General features: G+C 38.3%; 1 protein-coding gene and 1 long non-coding RNA gene across 4 annotated transcripts in view; one reads left to right on the top strand and one right to left on the bottom strand.

Annotated features, from left to right (window-relative positions):
- Positions 1 to 23,740, bottom strand: part of LOC309631856 — a 916,236-nt gene that overhangs the window by 435,775 nt on the left and 456,721 nt on the right. The window lies entirely within an intron of this gene.
- Positions 1 to 23,740, top strand: part of DNAH11 (dynein axonemal heavy chain 11) — a 318,101-nt gene that overhangs the window by 6,327 nt on the left and 288,034 nt on the right. For all 3 annotated transcript variants that reach the window (XM_082398151.1, XM_082398152.1, XM_082398153.1), the window contains exons 3-8: positions 10,254 to 10,450; positions 10,933 to 11,122; positions 11,874 to 11,973; positions 14,546 to 14,757; positions 21,407 to 21,640; positions 22,864 to 23,031. In XM_082398151.1, the coding sequence (XP_082254277.1) occupies positions 10,254 to 10,450; positions 10,933 to 11,122; positions 11,874 to 11,973; positions 14,546 to 14,757; positions 21,407 to 21,640; positions 22,864 to 23,031 (1,101 nt within the window). The remainder of the gene's footprint in view (positions 1 to 10,253; positions 10,451 to 10,932; positions 11,123 to 11,873; positions 11,974 to 14,545; positions 14,758 to 21,406; positions 21,641 to 22,863; positions 23,032 to 23,740) is intronic.

Raw genomic sequence — 23,740 nt, 5'->3', positions numbered from 1 at the left:
AGGTAGTTTTCCAGTGCTGTGGTTCTTAACTGGGGTAGAATAAAGAAGGGATGGTCCAAGTGTTTGAAAGGGATATGGGGGAGGTCATTTGACTATTTTTTCTCATTTAATGACCTAACATACTCTCACTTGTGTTCAGTGTTGTATAGTCTTTGAAGTTTGACTCAGATATACACTGATTAACAGTAATTAATGTTGATATGCTGGGGCCTCCCAAACTTCTCTCTCCAGCCTTGATCTCTCTCCTGAACTCCAAGCTTAGACTTCCACTGCCCTTACGGACATGGCACTTGCTGTGTAATAGACGTCTCAAATCCAGCGTCTCCGAAACTTTACTCCCGATCTGCTGCTCAACAATTATTATGTGTCCCTAAACATTAACTATATTATATAATTAGCAAAAGTATTAAAAATGTCATGTAGTTATTTCTTTAAGTATTACGTTGACCCAAATCTTGAAAGAAACAATAATTGTAAATGCTTATCAAGCCAGAATGAAAGTTATGATTTGGTTTTTGTAGTCAGTGTCTGGGGCCCATTCCTAGACATTTCAGTTTAAGAAGTCTGGCAGAGGACCAGGCTCCTGTACTTTGAAAGTGTTTGTCAGGTAATAGTCTCTACTGATTTAAGAACCACTGTAAAAAGAAACACCCCAGATTTAAAAAGAGATAAAAGAAAGGTGAGTAAAGAGAACTCTAGCAAAGGCACCATGGCTCTTTTATCTGTAGTTGTATATCTCCTAGTAAACATGTCCAAATTATTTTGGTTCAGAGAAAGTTCACGGATTTTTCTTTTAAGTCATAAAACCTAGACCAAAAAATTTACAGCTGAAGACAAAACCCCAGGTTAATTGCATTACTTTGTATATAGCTTGTTGATAACAAGATTCATTGTCATTAAAGAGTACATCCCAGGTCAATTTGTTCTAAATGATGTTCATGGAGATACCCTTGTTGCTTGCCTAATTGCTCTACAAAGCATGGGGCTCAGAATTTCCTAACAATTTTGTCTACAGCTTGTGACACAAATATTTAATTTTAAAAGAAGTTGGCCTCGTCACAGAACAGTAAATAGAGTGAAGGTTTGAAACAGTATCCAGCAAATTAGAAATGTTGAAGAACCAGAATTATCCTCAACCCTGACTTTTAGAAAAAGCTGTTGCTATTGGGAATTTAATCTAGGAAGCAGTTTTTCAGTGGGTCAGTGCATGTTCAGCCCAGTAAGACTAAACTCTTCAGTCTGGTTTCCAAAGCTCTTTATGAACCTTACCAGCATTTCTCATAGCCCTGCCTCTTAGAGGTGCTGGCTCTAGTTTCAGGCAGACCAGACTGGAACTTTCTCAGAACCCTACGCCTGCAGCCCTCAGTGATTTTGCATCAGCGTTCAGTTTTCTGCCTGCCCTGCTCGTTCATCTTAAAGATTTAAACCAAGTAGCAAGTTTCCTGGCAAGTCTTCCCTAATAACCCTCCTGGCTAGAGACGGGTGTTTCTCCTGTGTTTCCACATGACACAAAAACGTGCCTTTCGTGGCAGTTCTGATATCGAGGTACCTAACCCACGGAGCTCATAGAAGACACGCTAGTTCTTTTTTTTTTTTTAATTTATTTTTATTCAAGTATAGTTGATTTACAACGTTGTGTTATTGCCTACTGTACAGCAAAGTGATTCAGTTATATATATATATATTTTTTTCATATTCTTTTCTGTTATGGTTTATTACAGAATGTTGAATATAGTTCCCTGTGCTATACAGTAGGACCTTGTTGTTTATCCATCCTATATATAATAGTTTGCATCTGCTAACCCCAAACTCCCAGTCCATTCCTCCCCTACACTCCTCCCCCTTTGCAACCACAAGTCTGTTCTCTATGTCTGTTTCATTGATAAGTTCATTTGTGTTACATTTTGGATTCCACATATAAGTGATACCATATGGTATGTTTTTCTCTTTCTGACTTACTTCACTTAGTATGATAATCTCTATGTCCATCCATGTTGCTGCAAATGGCATTATTTCATTCTTTTTTTATAGCTGAGTAGTATTCCATTATATGTACATACCACATCTTTTCTTTTTTTTAACATCTTTATTGGAGTATAATTGCTTTACAATGGTGTGTTAGTTTCTGCTTCATAACAAAGTGAATCCGTTATACATATACATATGTCCCCCATATCTCTTCCCTCTTGCATCTCCCTCCCTCCCACCCTCCCTATCCCACCCCTCTAGGTGGTCACAAAGCACCGAGCTGATGTCCCTGTGCTATGCGGCTGCTTCCCACTAGCTAGCTATTTTACGTTTGGTAGTGTATATATGTCCATGCCACTCTCTCATTTTGTCCCAGCTTACCCTTCCCCCTCCCCGTCTCCTCAAGTCTATTCTCTAGTAGCTCTCCATCTTTATTCCCATCTTGCCCCCAGGTTCTTCATGACCATTTTTTTTTTCGATTCCATATATATGTGTTAGCATACAGTATTTGTTTTTCTCTTTATGACTTACCTCAGTCTGTGTGATGGTCTCTAGATCCACTCACGTCTCTACAAATGACCCAATTTCGTTCCTTTTTATGGCTGAGTAATATTCCATTGTATATATGTGCCACATCTTCTTTATCCATTCATCTGTCATTGGGCGCTTAGGTTCCTTCCATGACCTGGATATTGTAAATAGTGCTGCAGTGAACATTGGGGTGCATGTGTCTTTTTGAATTATGGTTTTCTCTGGGTATATGCCCAGTAGTGGGATTGCTGGGTCATATGGTAGTTCTATTTTTAGTTTCTTAAGGAAACTCCATACTGTTCTCCATAGTGGCTGTATCAATTTACATTCCCACCAACAGTGCAAGAGAGTTCCCTTCTCTCCACACCCTCTCCAGTATGTATTGTTTGTAGATTTTTTTGATCATGGCCATTCTGACTGGTGTGAGATAATATCTCATTGCAGTTTTGATTTGCATTTCTCTAATGATTAATTATGTTGAGCATCCTTTCATGTGTTTGTTGGCAATCTGTATATCTTCTTTGGAGAAATGTCTATTTAGGTCTTCTGCCCATTTTTGGATTGGGTTGTTTGTTTTTTTGATATTGAGCTGCATGAGCTGCTTGTAAATTTTGGAGATGAATCCTTTGTCAGTTGCTTCATTTGCAACTGTTTTCTCCCATTCTGAGGGTTGTCTTCTCATCTTGTTTATGATTTCCTTTGCTGTGCAAAAGCTTTTAAGTTTCATTAGGTCCCATTTGTTTATTTTTGTTTTTATTTCCATTTCTCTAGGAGGTGGGTCAAAAAGGATCTTGCTGTGATTTATGTCATAGAGTGTTCTGCCTATGTTTTCCTCTAAGAGTTTGATGGTATCTGCCCTTACATTTAGGTCTTTAATCCATTTTGAGTTTATTTTTGTGTATGGTGTTTGGGAGTGTTCTAATTTCATGCTTTTACATTAGCTGTCCTGTTTTCCCAGCACCACTTATCGAAGAGACTGTCTTTTCTCCCGTGCATATTCTTGCCTACTTTGTCAAAGATATCTTTATCAAAGATAAGGTGACCATATGTGCATGGGTTTATCTCTGGGCTTTCTATGTGTTCCATTGATCTATATTTCTGTTTTTGTGCCAGTACCATACTGTCTCGATTACTGTAGCTTTGTAGTATAGTCTGAAGTCAGGGAGAATGTTTCCTCCAGCTCCGTTTTTCTTTCTAAAGACTGCTTTGGCTATTTGGGGTCTTTTGTGTTTCCATACAAATTGTGAAATCTTTTGTTCTAGTTCTGTGAAAAATGCCATTGGTAGTTTGATAGGGATTGCATTGAATCTGTAGATTGCTTTGGGTAGTAGAGTCATTTTCACAATGTTGATCCTTCCAATCCAAGAACATGGTATATCTCTTCATCTGTTTGTATCATCTTTAATTTCTTTCAGCAGTGTCTTATAGTTTTCTGCATACAGGTCTTTTGTCTCCTTAGGTAGGTTAATTCCTAGGTATTTTATTCTTTTTGTTGCAATGGTAAATGGGAGTGTTTCCTTAATTTCTCTTTCAGATTTTTCATCATTAGTGTATAGGAATGCAAGAGATTTCTGTGCATTAATTTTGTAACCTGCTACTTTACCAAATTCATTGATTAGCTCTAGTAGTTTTCAGGTAGCATCTTTAGGATTCTCTATTTATAGTATCATGTCATCTGCAAACAGTGACAGCTTTACTTCTTCTTTTCCGATTTAGATTCCTTTTATTTCTTTTTCTTCTCTGATTGCTGTGGCTAAAACTTCCAAAACTATGTTGAATAATAGTGGTGAGAGTGGAAAACCTTGTCTTGTTCCTGATCTTAGTGGAAATGGTTTCAGTTTTTCACCATTGAGGATGATGTTGGCTGTGGGTTTTTCATATATGGCCTTTATTATATTGAGGAAAGTTCCCTCTATACCTACTTTCTGGAGCGTTTTTATCATAAATGGGTGTTGAATTTTGTCAAAAGCTTTCTCTGCATCTGTTGAGATGATCATACGGTTTTTCTCCTTCAATTTCTTAATATGGTTTATGACATTGATTGATTTGCATATATTGAAGAATCCTTGCATTCCTGGGATAAACCCCACTTGATCATGGTGTATGATCCTTTTAATGTGCTGTTGGATTCTGTTTGCTAGTATTTTGTTGAGGATTTTTGCATCTATGTTCATCAGTGTTATTGGCCTGTAGTTTTCTTTTTTTGTGACATCTTTGTCTGGTTTTTGTATCAGGGTGATGGTGGCATCTTAGAATGAGTTTGGCAGTGTTCCTCCCTCTGCTATATTTTGGAAGAGTTTGTGAAGGATAGCTGTTAGCTCTTGTCTAAACGTTTGATACAATTCGCCTGTGAAGCCATCTGGTCCTGGGCTTTTGTTTGTTTGAAGATTTTTAATCACAATTTCAATTTCAGTGCTTGTGATTGGTCTGTTCATATTTTGTATTTCTTCCTGGTTCAGTCTCGGCAGGTTGTGCATTTCTAAGAATTTGTCCATTTCTTCCAGGTTGTCCATTTTATTGGCATAGAGTTGCTTGTAATCTCTCATGATCCTTTGTATTTCTGCAGTGTCAGTGGTTACTTCTCCTTTTTCATTTCTAATTCTATTGATTTCAGTCTTCTCCCTTTTTTTCTTGATGAGTCTGGCTAATGGTTTATCAATTTTGTTTATCTTCTCAAAGAACCAGCTTTTAGTTTTATTGATCTTTGCTATTGTTTCCTTCATTTCTTTTTCATTTATTTCTGACCTGATCTTTATGATTTCTTTCCTTCTGCTAACTTTGGGGTTTTTTTGTTCTTCTTTCTCCAATTGCTTTAGGTATAAGGTTAGGTTGTTTATTTGAGATGTTTCTTGTTTCTTAAGGTAGGATTGTATTGCTATAAACTTCCCTCTTAGAACTGCTTTTGCTGCATCCCACAGGTTTTGCGTCGTCGTGTTTTCATTGTCATTTGTTTCTGGGTGTTTTTTGTTTTCCTCTTTGATTTCCTCAGTGATCTCTTGGTTATTAAGTAGTGTGTTGTTTAGCCTCCATGTGTCTGTATTTTTTACAGATTTTTTCCTGTAATTGATATCTAGTCTCATAGTGTTGTGGTCAGAAAAGATACTTGATACGATTTCAATTTTCTTAAATTTATCAAGGCTTGGTCTGTGACCCAAGATATGATCTATCCTGGAGAATGTTCCATGAGCACTTGAGAAGAATGTGTATTCTGTTGTCTTTGGATAGAATGTCTTGTAAATATCAATTAAGTCCATCTTGTTTAATGTATCATTTAAAGCTTGTGTTTCCTTATTGATTTTCATTCTGGATGATCTGTCCATTGGTGAAAGTGGGGTTTTAAAGTCCCCTACTACGATTGTGTTCCTGTCAGTTTCCCCTTTTATAGCTGTTAGTATTTGCCTTATGTATTGAGGTGCTCCTGTGTTGGGTGCATAAATATTTACAGTTGTTATATCTTCTTCTTGAATTGATCCCTTGATCATTATGTAGTCTCCTTCTTTGTCTCTTGTAATAGTCTTTGTTTGAAAGTCTATTTTGTTGTTATAAAGCAGAATTAACACACCATTGTAAAGCAATTATACTCTAATAAAGATGTTAAAAAAAATAAAAATAAAAAAATAAAGTCTATTTTGTCTGATATGAGAATTGCTACTCCAGCTTTCTTTTGATTTCCATTTGCATGGAATATTTTTTCCATCCCCTCACTTTCAGTCTGTATGTGTCACTAGGTCTGAAGTGGGTCTCTTGTAGACAGCATATATACAGGTCTTGTTTTTGTATCCATTCAGCCAATCTATGTCTTTTGGTTGGAGCATTTAATCCATTTACATTTAAGGTAATTTTCGATATGTATGTTCCTATTACCATTTTCTTAATTGTTTTGGGTTTGTTATTGTAGGTCTTTTCCTTCTCTTGTGTTTCCTCCCTAGAGAAGTTCCTTTAGCAATTGTTGTAGAGCTGGTTTGCTGGTGCTGAATTCTCTTAGCTTTTGCTTGTCTGTAAAGGTTTTAATTTCTCCATCAAATCTGAATGATATCCTTGCTGGATAGAGTAATCCTGGATGTAGGTTTTTCCCTTTCCTCACTTTAAATATGTCCTGCCACTCCCTTGTGGCTTGCAGTACTTCTGCTGAAATAGCAGCTGTTAACCTTATGGGGATTCCCTTGTGTGTTATTTGTTGTTTTTCCCTTGCTGCTTTTAATATTTTTTCATTGTATTTAATTTTTGATAGTTTGATTAATATATGTCTTGGCGTGTTTCTCCTTGGATTTATCCTGTATGGGACTCTCTGTACTTCCTGGACTTGACTGACTATTTCCTTTCCCATATTAGGGAAGTTTTCAACTATATTCTCTTCAAATACTTTCTGTACCTTTCTTTTTCTCTTCTTCTTCTGGAACCCCTATAATTCGAATGTTGGTGCATTTAATGTTGTCCCAGAGGTCTCTGAGACTGTCCTCAGTTCTTTTCATTCTTTTTTCTTTATTCTGCTCTGCAGTAGTTATTTCCACTATTTTATCTTCTAGGTCACTTATCCGTTTTTCTGCCTCAGTTATTCTGCTATTGATCCCTTCTAGAGAATTTTTAATTTCATTTATTGTGTTGTTCATCACTGTTTTTTGCTCTTTAGTTCTTCTAGGTCCTTGTTAAACGTTTCTTGTATTTTCTCCATTCTATTTCCAAGATTTTGGATCATCTTTACTATCATTATTCTGAATTCTTTTTCAAGTAGACTGCCTATTTCCTCTTCATTTGTTAGGTCTGGTGGGTTTTTGCCTTGCTCCTTCGTCTGCTGTGTGTTTCTCTGTCTTCTCATTTTGCTTAACTTAGTGTGTTTGGGGTCTCCTTTTCGCAGGCTACAGGTTTGTAGTTCCTGTTGTTTTTGGTGTCTGCCCCCAGTGGGTAAGGTTGGTTCAGTGGGTTGTGTAGGCTTCCTGGTGGAGGGGACTAGTGCCTGTGTTCTGGTGGATGAGGCTGGATCTTGTCTTTCTGGTGGGCAGGTCCACGTCTGGTGGTGTGTTTTGGGGTGTCTGTGGCCTTATTATGATTTTAGGCAGCCTCTCTGCTAATGGATGGGGTTGTGTTCCTGTGTTGCTAGTTGTTTGGCATAGGGTGTCCAGCACTCTAGCTTGCTGGTCATTGAGTGGAGCTGGGTCTTGGCGTTGAGATGGAGATCTCTGGGAGATTTTCCCGTTTGATATTACGTGGAGGTGGGAGGTCTCTTGTGGACCAGTGTCCTGAACTTGGCTCTCCCACCTCAGAGGCACAGCCGTGATGCCTGGCTGGAGCACCAAGAGACTCATCCACACGGCTCAGAATAAAAGGGAGAAAAAAAAAAAGAAAAAAGAAGATAAAATAAAATACAATAAAATTAAGTAAAATAAAATAGTTATTAAAGTTAAAAATAATTATTAAAAAAAAATTTTAAGTAGTAAAAAAAAAAAAAAAAAGGACAGACAGAACCCTAGGAGAAATGGTAAAAGCAAAGCTATACAGACAAAATGACACACAGAAGCATATGCATACACATTCACAGAAAGAGAAAAAGGTAAAAAAATATGTATATCGTTGCTCCCAAAGTCCACCTCCTCAATTTGGGATGATTCGTTGTCTATTCAGGTATTCCAGAGATGCAGGTACATCAAGTTGACTGTGGAGATTTAATCCACTGCTCCTGAGCCTGCTGGGAGAGATTTCCCTTTCTCTTCTTTGTTCACACAGCTCCCGGGGTTCAGCTTTGTATTTGGACCCGCTTCTGCGTGTAGGTCGCCTGAGGGCGTCTGTTCTTCGCTCAAACAGAAGGGGGTTAAAGGAGCCACTGCTTCGGGGGCTCTGGCTCACTCAGGCTGGGGGGCGGGAGGGGACGGAATGTGCGGCGAGCCTGCTGCGGCAGAGGCCTGCGTGACGTTGCAGCAGCCTGAGGCGCGCCGTGCGTTCTCCTGGGTAAGTTGTCCCTGGATCATGGCACCCTGGCAGTGGCGGGCTGTACAGGCTCCCGGGAGGGGAGGTGTGGATAGTGACCTGTGCTTGCACACAGGCTTCTTGGTGGCGGCAGCAGCAGCCTTAGCGTCTCATGCCCGTCTCTGGGGTCCGCGCTGATAGCCGCGGCTCGCACCCGTCTCTGGAGCTTGTTTAGGCGGCGCTCTGAATCCCCTCTCCTCACGCACCAGGAAACAAAGAGGCAAGAAAAAGTCTCTTGCCTCTTCGGCAGCTCCAGACCTTTTCCCGACTCCCTCCCGGCTAGCTGTGGTGCACTAGCCCCTTCAGGCTGTGTTCATGCCGCCAACCCCAGTTCTCTCCCTGGGATCCGACCTCTGAAGGCCGAGCCTGAGCTCCCAGCCCCCGCCCGCCCCGGCGGGTGAGCAGACAAGCCTCTCGGGCTGGTGAGTGCTGGTTGGCACCATCCTCTGTGCAGGAGTCTCTCCGCTTTGCCCTCCGCACCCCTGCTGTTGCTCTCTCCTCCGTGGCTCCGAAGCTTCCCCCCTCCTCCACCCGCAGTCTCCCCCCGCGAAGGGGCTTCCTAGTGTGTGGAAACCTTTCCTCCTTCACAGCTCCCTCCCACTGGTGCAGGTCAGTCCCTATTCTTTTGTCTCTGTTTTTTCTTTTTTCTTTTGCCCTACCCAGGTACGTGGGGAGTTTCTTGCCTTTTGGGAGGTCTGAGGTCTTCTGCCAGCGTTCAGTAGGTGTTCTGTAGGTGTTGTTCCACATGTAGATGTATTTCTGATGTATTTGTGGGGAGGAAGGTGATTTCCGCGTCTTAGTCTTCGGCCATCTTGAAGCTCCTCCCCTACCATTCATCTGTTGATGGACATTTAGGTTGTTTCCATGAAAGACACACTGTTCCTTACTAATCTCCTAGCTCACCAAGTAGTGGGTACAAAGCAGGAAATTGTAATAATAATACAGTTTGGAAAGATTTGTTTTATCCCCATTGGAAAATAAAATAAAATTTCAGTTTGTTTTTAGTTAACTAGAAGGTTGTGTTCTCAAAATCAGCTTTAAACCGGTGGAATAACTATTTTCTAAGCATTTTAGCTAATGGAAATTTTATAGGTAATGCTGACAGTCTGGACAGATTGTGTCAGAAAAATGTTTAATTAGTACATATTGAAAATGAGTGAGGAAGCAAGAAGAGACCAACTTCATTAACTCAACAAACTCTTACTAATTACTTAAGATATGCTGGGCTTTGGGAACAAAATAATTTTGGAGTGTTGTCACACATATAATTTCATTGATATTTCCAACTTAATGGTGGAAGGAGTTCAAAAAAGGTTCATATGATTGAATAAACATCTTTCTGACTATCACAGTTTAATCCACTGGGATGTCACCCAGGGCTGGAGAAGATTAATTTACTCTTGCCTCCATGTGATTCAAGAAGATTTTTTACATCAATATACCTGCCAATGTGCGCAGTTTGCATTAAGAAAGCAGTTTACTTACTTGACATGATTTTGCTTATTTCATGCAGAATTTAAGTTATTGGGAGCCTCCATAAATGTTTGATAAATGGGTAAATGAATGAACAAGCAGTATAGTATTTCCACTTTGAAAGAATTTGTCTAATTGATTAAATCTAAATGGGTCACTGACTTTGTTATCTCTTTGTAGATTTGATATCACAGGAGGATATTTATGAAATTGAAATTGGGTGGTTTTGTTGCCGATCTTGTGTGAGAAGAAAATCTTTGAAGGAGCACATTGCCTTTAAATTAATTTCACTGCTTTTTAAAATGTTTCTCTTTCTCTAGATTTTAGTGCCAATTATTTCTAATAAGAACAACCATAAATCCTGGTCCTGTTGTATTTCACAAGACATGGAACGTCACATAGAAGTCATGAAAAATAAAATGCATATTTTTAAGGGCAAAATGTTAAGAAGAACTCTTCTACCAATTCCCACTATTGCAGGAAATGTTGACCTGGATCAGAAATATTCAGAGACCAAGTACGTAATGATATGGTTTACACAGGGTATCAACATGGAGAGCCAACACACCCATTTAATATCATACCCCCAGCAAACTGTTAGCAAAATATCAGAATTATTATAACTACAGCATATTTTTAAAAATAATGTACAGAAACACCATATATATTATTTCCTTTCAAAGTATTCTTTCTAAAAGCAGACTGTACAAAAAGCAAGCAGTACCAGTTGCCATAATGTCAACAATAGTCTTCTAGTAAAATGTTTTTGAGGACATTATGATTCTTTAACAATTTTTTAAACGTTAGAGACATGCCCATGACAGAATAACAATGTCACAACTCAAATTGAGGCTATAAAAATAATAGATCTGATTCTGAAGTATTTATATTTAGAAAACTAGCTTATGGATTCATAAAATACCTATTAAAATTCAAGTCCTATCCTTATTTGGATGAAATGATTCATTTTTGTATTTTTAATCATTTCAATGTTTGTAGACTAGAGCCAAATGAAAGGACAGTACTCCATGCAATTGAATCAGTGGTTATTAAATGGTCGCATCAAATCCAAGAAATTGTAGAAAAAGATTTAGTGCAGCCTTTGCTGAATAGTCTTCACTCAAATCCTCAAACTGAACTGGATTTCTGGATGATGAGGAGAGAGAACCTAGCATGCATTTATGATCAAGTAAGTTGAGAGCCCTAGAAATTGCTTGCCAGTTGAATTAGCAAAGTCAGTTGTAGAATTTGGACTCCAAAGCCATGATTTCCAGTAACGTTAAAGGTTTAATACACTATCTTTGAACGACTTAATTGTCCGTTTTCTTATTCCAAAGTTCTGTATGGTATGCATTCTTAAAATTAATGGGGATTAAAAGTAATTTTGCCTTTTTCAGACTATTTTGACAGTAATTGGAAACACTTTGTGGCAAAGAAAGAGTAGTTCCCAAGGGAAATGTTGAAGATTGTAAGATTTAATTAATCTAGTTGATGTAATTAATTTGGGAAAGGAGTAGATTTTGCTTAGTGGAGAGATGCAACTTTGGAAGAATTAACTGGTTCCTCTGCTGGTGTTTGCCATTAGAAGTTATTCAGCTTAATGTTCTAAAAACGAAGACATTCATTCACATATTCACCTATCTCTTAGAGATTTTCTGAAACAGATTTTATATGGAAAAGTTAATATTTTACATGTATAATAAAATGTATATTAACAGGCTTTTTGAAAATTCAAATTAAGAGCTATAAATGTAAAATAACATACAGGCTTAAGGAAAAAAATTATTTTAAAAATTATTTTTAACTTGAAACCAGGTATGTCTTTGCGTATTAAATACTGTGTGTATTGTGCATGAATGGAATATAATTTAAATATTTTATTGCAGAGTGCATTTATTTAGTCATTAATCTAGCTTATATATATATATTTTTCAATTTAGCTTCAGGCTCCCATTGTCCTCAAAATGGTTAAGATCCTGAAAAATAAGCAAAGCAGCTATTTTCCAACTTTGAAGGATATCTTCATGGCTGTGAAAAATGGTAAGACTCGTATTCCTCGGCCTGGCATCAGTGGTCCCTCCTGATCTGACTCCTGCCTGTCTGCTCAGCCTCCTCTACCCTTCTACCTTTAGCGTGCTCATGAAATGACTGCACTTGACTCTTCTAATGATAAGTCCGTCTTAATTATCTGCAGTTTATTCTCCGGCTATATTAAACTATTTTTCGGGTATATAGTAAGCACCTACCAAAGAGGCTCTAGATTGAACTTTCAATGAGAGTGTATGTGTGTGGAGGGGAAAGGCCTTTGGTATTTAGCAGCGGGTCGTTGAATGCCCAGCATGGAGGTTTTCTAATCAACAGTTGGGCTGCAGTTAGTCCAGTGACTCCCCAGTAGAATCTCTGAATTTGCTTAACATTCACTATTTATTTAACTCATAAGAACACGAAGTCATCATTGAAGTTTTGGTGAAGATTAAGCACACAGAGAGGAGGGTTTGTTTGTTGAATTTTGAACAGGTAATACATGTACATTGTTAAAAACCAGAAATTATAAACAGGTATTTTTAATTTAAAAAGGAAATTGTATAAGTGAAAAGTCTCCTTCTCAGTACCCAGTTTCAACCTCGCCCAGGCGTAACACCCCTCCGTAATTTTTTTTATTTCTGTTTCTTTAGACATGTGTAAGCAAATACAGATATGATCCGTGATACTAAAGTTTTAAACGATAAAATTGTAAGATAACATGGCCCAATAGCTTGTTTTTGTTTCTAACATGAGAAAATTATTTTTAAATTTTTTCCTATGTAACATGTGGAAGGTTAGGAAATACTTAAAATCTACTTTGAAAATGTTTTGCTATCTCTTCAGGCTTTTCTCCATGAACTCTGTTTGAAAAGAGGCCTTAAGACAAGAGGGCATTAGGTCTAGATTTCTATCCCAGATCCACGCAGTACATCTTAAATTTGCTGCGTCTCTGGTTTCTGTTGGCCAGCTTGGCATACTGACACCTTCCTTGTATAATTGTTGCAAGAATTAGAGCACCATTTCTCAACCTTGTCACCGCTGACGTTTTGGGCGGGATAATTCTTTGTTGTGGGGAACCACCCTGTGCATTGCGGGGTATTTAGCAGCATGCTTGGCCTCTATCCACTCCCCCCATGCCCGTTGTGACGACAAAAAATGTCTCGAGACATTGCCAAGTGACCCTTGGGGGGAAACCTCCCCTGGCTGAGAACCAATGAATTGAAGACCTAATATACAGTGCACAGAGTACTAGGCACATAGTAAGTGTACCCTCAATACACAGAAGCTGCTTGCATTTTTTTCTGGTAGTAAGATTCACATTTTCTGTGGATAAAACTTCTCCAGGAATGAATCCCACGGGTCCTCAGAGCCTTTTGAGCATATGAACTGGAGATTCAGGAGAAAACACTCTCAGTAGAACAAGTGGCCCAAAGCCATTCTCAGTTAGAGGTAGAAGGCTCTCCCAAAGACCTAGTCGAGGCTTTGTAAAATCACTAGAAGTGTTTATCACATTTTAAGGGCACTTTACCTTTACATGGAATTATTGGATTTTGAAATTAATGCTGTTGAAAACACACTAATTTCAAAACATGAGTGTGTCTGAGGAAAAAATATTTCCTGGACCCTCTCTTTCTTCCCAGGTCTTTATTGTTAGGTGGAGAGATTAATTGGTTACATGTCAAATAGAGCAACGTGGGTGGGTGCATACCTGACTCTGGCAGCCAAAAAAAAAAAAAAAAAAAGTCTGGCAGTTTGTTTTGTTTTTGATTTCTGACAGGAGTCTTTTGGGATAACACCAGAAAATAAGGAATTTACTTTCCTTCATTCCCTACCTTCATAAATAAAGCCCATTTTCAGTTAATCAAAGGTATTTGTAGCCTCAGGAGTACAATGAAGTCTGATGGAGATCCATTTAGGGTACATTAAAAGGACCAGTTTTAATCAAGAGAAAATTTGGATTAGATTAAACAGTAATTAATCATAACTATTTCAGTGTTGTCTTCATATATAGCTTTTTAAAAAAGTATTCCTTATTCCTACCATGCATAACAATTTTTTAAATTGAGGTAAAATTCACAGAACATTACAAAAAAAGTTTTTAAAGTGTACAGATTGGTGGCATTTAGTGAATTCACAATATCCCGTAACTATTGCCTCTGTCTAGTTCACAATATTTTCATCACCCATGCTCGACAATTTCAGTAGTTACACTGTGGATAATAATATAATGGAAAATTTTTCATGGTATGAGTTACTCTTATAGGACACTAGAATGAGATAATAAGTGATTCAGTTGTGCTGGTACCAAGTGCGTGGGAGGAGTCAACTTTCTGGTGATGGTGCTGGTGAGTCTTCAGTCGGAATATACTTGTGAGTAACTACGCCTGGGCTCTCTTTGAAGGGTTGTTACAGCCGGACAGTGTCGAAAGCCTTCCTAACCTGTCCTGTGTCAATGGTACGGTAAGTGATATAAAAAGAAAGAGGCAGCATTTAAGTACAGCCATGTTGTTTTGCATCGTTCTCTTGACCTTGTGAAGTGACTTCAGATAAAAGAGGCTGCCTCACATTAACGGTGGTTTCCTTTCAGCTCTTCTCGAAGCCCAAGACGTGGAACTTTACCTGAGACCCCTGAGGAGACACCTTCAATGTGTCCAGGAGACGGAATTCCCACAGACTGGTGTATTAATTGCCCCGTTATTTCATACCATCTGTCTGATCTGGAGTCGTTCCACGTTTTATAATACCCCTGTTCGGGTTATAGTTCTATTGCAAGAGTTTTGTAATCTCTTCGTTGACCGGGTATGTAGCCTGAAAAAAATAGGAACGATAAGAATTATTGCCGTGTGGTAGGTTTTATGAGATCAAGGAGGAATGAATAAATCCAGTCTACAGAACACCTTTTTCCCTTTTCTTTTTTCATAAGACTTTTATGGTAACAAAGGCCAGATGACTTTCTATCCTAAAAGGCAAAAGAGCTCTGGAAATAAGTCAGATACAGTCAAGGGACAGGTTGTTACTGGATTCTGTTTGTTTAATATCCTACCTTTCTTCAAAAGAGATTTAAGGCAGCTTCTAATAAAAGGCACGCACACGTAGTACTTTCTTTGTAGCTTTCCCTTTGGTTTCCACAGGAACACTGGCTGAGGGAAGACTTTTGGAAAGGGAAGTAAGTTAAGAGAATCTGGCAGAAAAAAAATGATCCTCCAAAAATAGTAGTAGAATTATATTGAAAGAATTCTGATTCATGGTTGATCTTTAAAAATCTTGTTTATAATTGTTTCTCTACTCTTCACTTAACTTGCAAAATGTTAAAAAAAAAAAAAAATTGGACTGCTTCCTCATCCTGTGGGAACTTTAATTACTCTTGTGTCCGTAATATCAGAGAATATTTCATAATTTGAGAGCTAAAAGATACTTGCAGGGCATATCATCCAGTGATTGTTTATTGAGGGCGTGTGTGTCTTAGTCTGCTTGAGTTGATGTAACAAAATACCACAGGCTGTGTGGCTTTATTTTCAGGAATTGCTTTCTCACATTTTTGGAGCCTGGGAGACCAGATCCAGGTGCCGTCATGGTCGTGTTCTGACTAGAGCGTTCTTCCTGGCTTGCAGATAGCTGCCTTTTCTCTGTACCCTCACACTGAGGGAAAGATCTCCCTCTTCCTCTTTTTAGAAAACCACAGTCCTGTCAGATTAGGGTCCCGCCCTCATGACCTCATTAACCTTAATTACCTCCTAAAGTTTCTATCTCCAGGTAGTCACAGTGGTGGTTAGGGCTTCAACACAGGCACTTTTTTGGAGGGGGTGTCACACTTTAGTCCATAGCAGGGTCTATATCAGGGTGTGTGTCTTTACACCTAAGGAGTTTTTGTAAAACAGATGCCAGAGTATCAGAATCTGTGCATATGGCTTAGACTTTGAGTTGCTAAGTAAGAGCGCTTCCTATGAGAATTGGATCATTTCCAGCTGCAACTGGCAAACTGAAGCAGAAAAAGAGAAGTGTCTAAGTTCATGTGAACTGGGAAGTCTAACAGTACAAAGACTTGAGGATTAGCTTGCTCCAGGGGACTCAGATGATAATTTCAAAGCTCTGTTTTGCTCGTTTGTGTTTGACTTGATTCTCAGGCTCTCATCACGTGTTAACCAAGGTGGCTTTTGGTAGCACCAGATGGATATCCTTCTAGTAGAGGAACTTCCCTGGAAAGAGGCTGACTTTGTTTTTCATTCTGGACCAATGGCTTTTATTTTCACTCCTGGAACAATCATGTGGCCAGGGAGATAGGATATCTTGGACAGGCCTGCATCAGTAGCTCAGAGAAGGGTGGGCAACTGTGATTGTCCTAAATCCCTGATCTAGTCTAATGCTTCTCAGTGGTTTTCACCTCATGACTCACATAGACATTTAAAAATTTTCATTGCACAGTGGGGTAAAATTGGAGGGGATTGGGAACCCTGAAAATCTGCTCATAGACAGGGCAAGCTGCTTGGAGCTTCTGCTGCCCCAGGCCCCAGAACCTTGCTTTTCTAAACATTAAAGAGAACAGTGTTGTAGCAGAAACTGGTTGGGGAACTGTGTTCCATTCTAATCCTGATACTTTTTCAGATGAATTAATGGAAACTTGAAAGATATCATTTGCTCACTTTGCTTGAGCATTTAGGGGGAAATCCAAATTAAAGAACAGGTTTCCTGACGTGTAGTTTACCGTTTCTGGGATACGTATGAGATTGAGGTGTGCATGTGTGTCTTCCTGTCTGCTTCCAAAGAGGCGGAATGGTGTATGGAAAGGGCTTTGGGCTCAGACCAACCAGGATTCAAATCTGATTGAACCAGGGGACTTCCCTGGTGGTCCAGTGGTTAAGACTCCACGCTTTCACTGCTGAGGGCCCGGGTTCAATTCTTGGTCGGGGAACTAAGATTCCACAAGCCGTGAGGCACAGTTGAGAAAAAAAAAGATCAAGTTGAACCATTTTAGAGTAGTTAAATCACTTTTCCGAGCCTCACTTTCCATGCTTGTAAGTGCCCTGTTCATGGGCTTTTGTAAAGATCAAAAGAGAGAACCTCAATGAAATGCTCAGTGTGGCATTTAACAGAGACTCAGTAAAAGTTAGTTCCAAACTCTTGCCTTACAAAATAGTTGCAGCTGTTGATAGGAGGTAACAAGTCTGTTCCTTGCTATATTTTAGCACCTCTTCTGGCTTCATTCTGTTTCTCTGTTGTGCAGACTCAGTTTTGCTCTTTTGTTAATGAGTGCACTGGGTCCTAATGGCTTGGAGCTCCATGTGAAAGGCTTTGATCCCTACTGCAGGATTAACCACTGTGACCACCGCTTTTCCCAAACCCCTCTTGAGGGATCCTCATCTCATTTTGAGAATGATCCAAACTTTTACTGCAAAGCCCTGATAGTGTAGAAACCTCAAAGGTTGTCGTTCACTATTGTAGTTGGCTTGCAAGGAGCCCTGGTTACCTGTAAGCCTATAAACCTATTATCCCTGGCTCCTAGGCTGTGTCAATGGCCAGAGTTTGCTAAGCTCCCAAGGAAATAATGTCGTTTCTCTTGTTCCTTAGTTACTATTCCTGGCTTATGTCCAAAGGTTCCGTCGACCTGATTTCCTAGATTCTCCAAGTGGACTTTGTAGTAAATCTGCCCCAACATGTTAGGAATCAAAAATGGGCAATGAGTCAACTTTCATCCCCGGGTTCTCTGAAGAGCTAAACTCTGCACCACCTACCACCACCCCCAGTCGTTTGCTGTCTAACTTACTTTTAATACTTATTTAACAAGCACTGTATAGTGCCTCTTATTTGCCAGAATTCTTCTAAGCCCTTTACAAGAATCTACGAATTTAATTCTCTAGCAACACTATGATATAGGTGCTATTAGTAGATACTTTCTGTATTAAAAAAAAAAAAAAACAACCCTGAAGTTCAGAGAAGATAAATAGCTTTCTCAAGGTCACCCAGCTGACAGAGTTCTTACTCATTTTGTTCCATATTTTAATGTAAGTTTTTATTTCTAATTACTATTAATATGTGGTATATGAATAATTGTAAAATACTCTTATTGCATAAAATTTATAACAATGGAAATAGTCCTGCAGTTCTATCACCCTAAAATTCAGCATTTAAAAATTTTCCTTCTTCCAATACTTACACGTATTTATGCATTTTATCATATAATTCTTTTTTTTTTTTTACTAGTTTCTTGAAAAATTATTGCTGTTGTTGGATATTTAGGTTGCTTCCAGCCTCCTGTATTATAAACAACATGCAGAAAACAACTTTATACAGAAATCCTCTTCCTTAACTTGGATAATTGGCTTAATATAAATTCCTGATGTTGATCAAGGGGTACAATCGTTTCATGACTATTGAACGCTATTTGATATTTACAAATTCTTTTTTAAAAGATTATATTAATTGCATTGCTATTATCAATGTGTAAAAAGTTTTAGTATAATTCACCAGCTTTGAGCCTTACCAGCTTTAAAAAATCTGCAGTGATTCATTGGGTATACACTTGTACCATGTTGTTTCTTAATTTTGTACGTTGCATGATTTGTGTGGTTACACATTTTACGTGCCTTTTATAATTTTCTTATATAGTTTTCACGTACTTTGTTTCTGTGAATCTGTAGACTTCAACGTGTTTATGAAACATTTGAAGCCTTGCTGTGTTATACGTCAGGAGTCATAAGCTGGCATTCTGTCAACTGCCTTTGGCTAATGGATCAATGCACTGTTTTTATTTTGCATAGTATTTTGAAATTTAAAAAGAAAAATTGTTGCTGATGCTTAAATTGAGTAGGTCTCGTTGAATTTCCAACATCCCAGCCTCTACTAAAAAGTCAGATCTCACTGCATTGGCTCTTGCATCCCCATTGACACAGTCAGCTGCTAGAGCTTCATGTACCCCTTTAGATGGGTCACGTGCTGTCCAGGTGACCATGGTCTCCACTGTTCACTGTTCCTGATCTTCTTCACTCGTTGTCATCATCTGCCTGATCTTTCTAGGCATTCCAAGCACGGTCAGAAATCCTTTGTTACTTTAAAAGCAAACGTGTTTCTCTTTACTCGTTTTCTGACAGTAACCATTTACATAGTTATTTAGTCCAGACATATAAAAGGCATTATGTGACCACCTTGGATGATGGCACACTTGAGCTTTGGTAATGGTGTCTTTTTTTAGTGCCTTGCTTCTCTTCCCTGGTTACCTGACTCTACTCCCTGTTCATTGTGAGTCATTACCACTCGAGGCCTTCCACTCTGTTCTGTTCTGTGGCTTGGTGTCCCTGTTGTGGATATTCTCATTCACAAGATCCTAGGTGACGAGGAGTTTAAGTCTGTGAGGTTGAGCCTGAAGAAGAGATGGTAGGATTGAGCAAAAGTAAGAGTCCATAACAGCACATAAATGAGACAAAAGAAGCTGGGAGACAGGCATCAAGCTAACATGCTATCAAAGTATCACAACGTTGTAAATCAACAGTGCTCCAATATAAAATAAAAATTAACTTAAAAAACTAACACGCTATCATTGATAAATTGCTTACTTGATTAATTGGCTTATCAATAAAATAAACTGGTTAGCAGTATTTTAGTTTATAAGGCCTCTGAAGTGGGACCAATTCATCGTAAATCCAGTGGTTTTATTGTTGGTTTGTCCTGATACTACTGAGTATGAGAGAATAGAGAGAGGTGGTGTGGTTGGGTGTGCTCCAGGGAGCTACTGTGGGAATCAGAAAAGAATTCAGAGGTTAGGAGCTAAAAAGAATCTTGAGGTTCGCTTAATTCATCTCTCCTTTTTTGTAGATAAGGCGACTGAGATCCTCTGAGAAAATTCAGCTAATGTCACAAAAGCAGTTAGTGGCCCGTAACTGGACCACAGCCAGGCCTCCTGCCCCTGCTGATGCTTTTTCCCTTCGCATAACCTGCTGCCCAGTGAAAGGGTATATAGAATGGTTTTCTGATCTAGGATGTTGAGTACTATAACCTTGTCTTTAGGAGGTCTTATTCAACAGTGGGCTCTGTGAACAGAAAGCTAATTGCTGTGATTGTCTCATCTATGTGAGGGTCAGACAAGAAGCACAGGAATGAATATAAGGATGGCTTGCCTGAAGGGAGGTTACTTCAGATGTAGGTAGTTAGGTCACAGGGGGCTGCTGAAACAGAGGGCAATGGAGTCACCACTGTAGATTTTTTTAGCTTCCTAAAAGGACACGTTTACTGTAAAAAATACATCTAGATGAAGGCCTATGGAATCCCTAAGCCATACCAATGTGTAAACTGTTACAAAACTCACGTTGCTGAGAGATTACTGGTAGGTCTCGTCCCTGTTCTGTGTGAAATGTTAGCAGCCTTCAGGGAGAGGTTAATTTTCCATCCAGCCCGAGTGAGAAATAAGAGCATAGGTTGGGAATCTACAGCTAGAATTGAAGGAACTAGTTAGTAGGCTTTTTAGACACCAAATGAATGACACTCTTGCTACTTTACACATTTAGGGCACAGAGTCTATACTGCATGTAAAACCATAGCCATTATTGGGAGATGGAGGACAATATGTCTACATTTAGAAAAACGTTTCTTCTATCTGCTATGTTGAACCCAATGGCTTTCAATACTTTCTCCATTGAGATCTGTGACAACTTTCTAAGCAACTGCAGAATTAAAGGTGTGCAGTTTAAACCTATAATTTATATGAGGTGAAGATGCATCAGGGTTAGAATTTATAGGTTCCTGAGGCTCCTAAACAGGGAAATTGTGAAAGTTCATAACAAATATGCAAAGGGAAGATCTGAATGATGGTCCTATGAGAGTTGCTACATGAATCTGCTGGTTTTTCTATAATCGTTCTCGCCTTTGCATTTCCACTATTGAGAACTAGTTCATATGGCATATCTTGGCTATATTTTATGTCCTATGATGAGTTTAAGCCCCCAGAAGAGAAGTCTGCTAACCTAAAATAATTGCCAATGGTATAATCACCTATGTTAGCTCTTTCTCACGTTTTCAAGTGACCTTGTGCTGCCAGGTAACGTGACCGTATTTTTAAAGTACATGATCTGATAGATTTCCCTTCCTGGCTTATACATTTCTTTATATGTAAAAACAATTGTGCAGAATATTTGCTACCAGGAATAGCCATGCAAATTCTGGTTACACAGTTGTTGTATCTTTGAAGCTTAGCAAAAATGTAGTCATTGGCACAATGTTTAATTCCAGAAATTGCAGCATCTCCTGTAGATGTCTCTAATGTATGCAAGTATGTCATTGAAACCTAAGTGCCTGAATTTCTAGAATTTGTGTTTCCTGTTTTACAGCATTGCTGGCCCAATTCTAGACATTGTAATTTGAAAATGATTCACTGAAAAAATAAAACAGTTCATTGAAACAGTCATTTTCAGTAAAACTATTAAACATTTTCTTATTATTGTTTCCTTTCATTGAATCCTAGGCACTAGCTTACCTTTTGCCTGAAAACCTTTTGAGAGGAGAAATTGAAGACTCTCTGGAAAAGGTGCAGGTGGCCATTAACATCTTAAAGACTTTCAAAAATTGTTTTTTTAACTATAGAAAAGGATTGGCAAGCTATTTTACGGGAAATAAGGAGCTGAAACCATGGGATTTCCAGTCTCATCTGGTGTTTCTTAGATTTGACAAATTTCTCGACCGTTTCATGAAAATAGAGGTATTCATTTATTGACTTGTAATTTATTCATATTGTAGATTGTTTCAGAAAATCCTATAGCTTTTTATATGATTCAGGGAACAGTTTGTTCTATTTGGGTGGGAGGTGGGAAGTCTGCTTTCTTGGTGATCTTCATGAGAAGTTTACGAGGCCTGTGCTATCAAGATACAGTAAAAGCTTTAGTTTGTTTAGTTTCAAAGCTTTGTTTAGTTTTAAAGCTTTGGCTTCTTTTTTTAAAAAACTCATTTTTGATTATTTTATTACACTGAGTATAAGTGAATCTCTATGTACCAGTGACCCTTGTCCTACAGCTTACTATGTTCCTAGAAAATGGTTGTAAATCAGGCAGCTATAAAATAACCCCTTTTTTCCTTTACATGTTTGATGGTTTTATTGGGATTCCATACCTGAAAACCCATTTGATAATCTAAAATATCATGGTAACTTTTAGTATATAAATATATATGTTATACTATTCAAATATTACGACTATTCATAAAAATAGATGAAAAGAACATGAAAACATGTGCTTTGTATAAATGTTTTAACTGCCAAAAAACCAAACATGAATTACATACATGTAAACACTTACACACAACAACTTGTGTGGAGCCAACTGGCTAAGATTTTTGTTTTTGTTTTTGTTTTTTTTTCATTTTGAACTGCCTTATTTTCTTTGTAAAACTCTTTCTAGCAAGCTTGGGCTTTTTTGTTGATAGATTTGTTGAATTTCATTCAAAATTAGAGCTTTATGTTTTGAAAATTCTCATCACTTAAGCAGCCTGAATGCCTCTTAAAGTTTGAATGCCAAATGCCTGACTCTGGGTAACTTGCATCACCCTTTCATAACAGTCTCTTAAGCTCCTTTTCAATAAAAGAGCCCATCACTGCAGTGTTGGTGGCTGAAAATGAGTTTTGGATCTCTCCCAGACGTCTGACTTATGATTAGAAGGATATGAAATTAGAGAATCAAATGTTTAACTATGGTAAGCTAGGTGTTGCCTGTACGGCTTGATAATTTTCAGTCCATGTGAAAATGGGAGTATGACTTTAAAAGTAGGCAGTTACTTAGTTCAGTTAAATCATTAATATTCATTTTCTGTCATGTAAGTGTCCATTGACTCACTGATTTTGAATGTTGGAAAATGTTCTTTTTCTGAAACTTTAAAATGTTCTTTTCCTACTCAAGAGGGTGGAAAAATCTTTACGATGTTTTTTCAAAGGATATATTTGTCACCATATTGGAATTTGAAAAGCTGGAAAGACTTGAATTTGGCGGTACCAAGGGAGCAATTTTAAATGGACAAATCCACGAGATGAGAGAAGAATTTATGGAACTCTGTAAGATTTTTCAACAGAGCACATATGACCCATCTGATTACAATAACATGGTAATACTGTATCTTTGTGTTTTCAATTTCATAGAATCGTATTTTAAAGCTGGGAAGGGGACAGTAGGTCACAGTGATAATAGGTCCCATTCAGTCTAACCTCTCCCGGATGAAAGAGGGGAAATGACTTGCCAGAGGTCTCTCATTTACTTAGTGGTAGATCAGGGACCAGAAGTTAGGTCCCTAACTTTTGCATTTTCAGTTTAGAATATTTTAAACTGTTTCTAATATAACAGCGGACCTCAGTCTGGATTTGTCTCTTGTTGATGTATAGTGAAAAGGAACTTTCCATATTAACTCATTTAGATCTGATTATCTGGTGTCCGTGTAACCTGTGTGTTTTATTTTAGCCTTTTCTTGAATCATTAGGTAAATGTTTCATCTACTTGAATATTTAGTTTCACTTCATTCGTTACATATATTATTAACATGTATGTTGTCTGAAAAAGAGGGAAGCCTTCAGGTTTAAGCCGCTTCTGTTTTCCGTCACTGCCAGCGGGTTAGGAGCCAGGGAGTTCCTGTGAGTATTTCCTGCAGCTCTAGGATAAAAATAGCTTCATTTTAGTGGCTTGCCATGACAGTGAATCCCAGGTACCAAAAAAAAAAAAAGATTACCTCTCATCGTCATTGTTTTTTGTGGAATGTGAATTTATTCACTATTATGTGTATATTTGGCCAAATAATTGACTCTCTGAAGTGTACAAGTACA

The sequence above is a fragment of the Balaenoptera borealis genome, assembly GCF_965194805.1.
Source record: "Balaenoptera borealis genome assembly, chromosome: 7".
NCBI classification, from domain to species: Eukaryota; Metazoa; Chordata; class Mammalia; order Artiodactyla; family Balaenopteridae; genus Balaenoptera; species Balaenoptera borealis.
The sequence above is the reverse complement of the archived record's forward strand: the minus strand, read 5'-3'. Positions and strand labels throughout refer to the sequence as shown.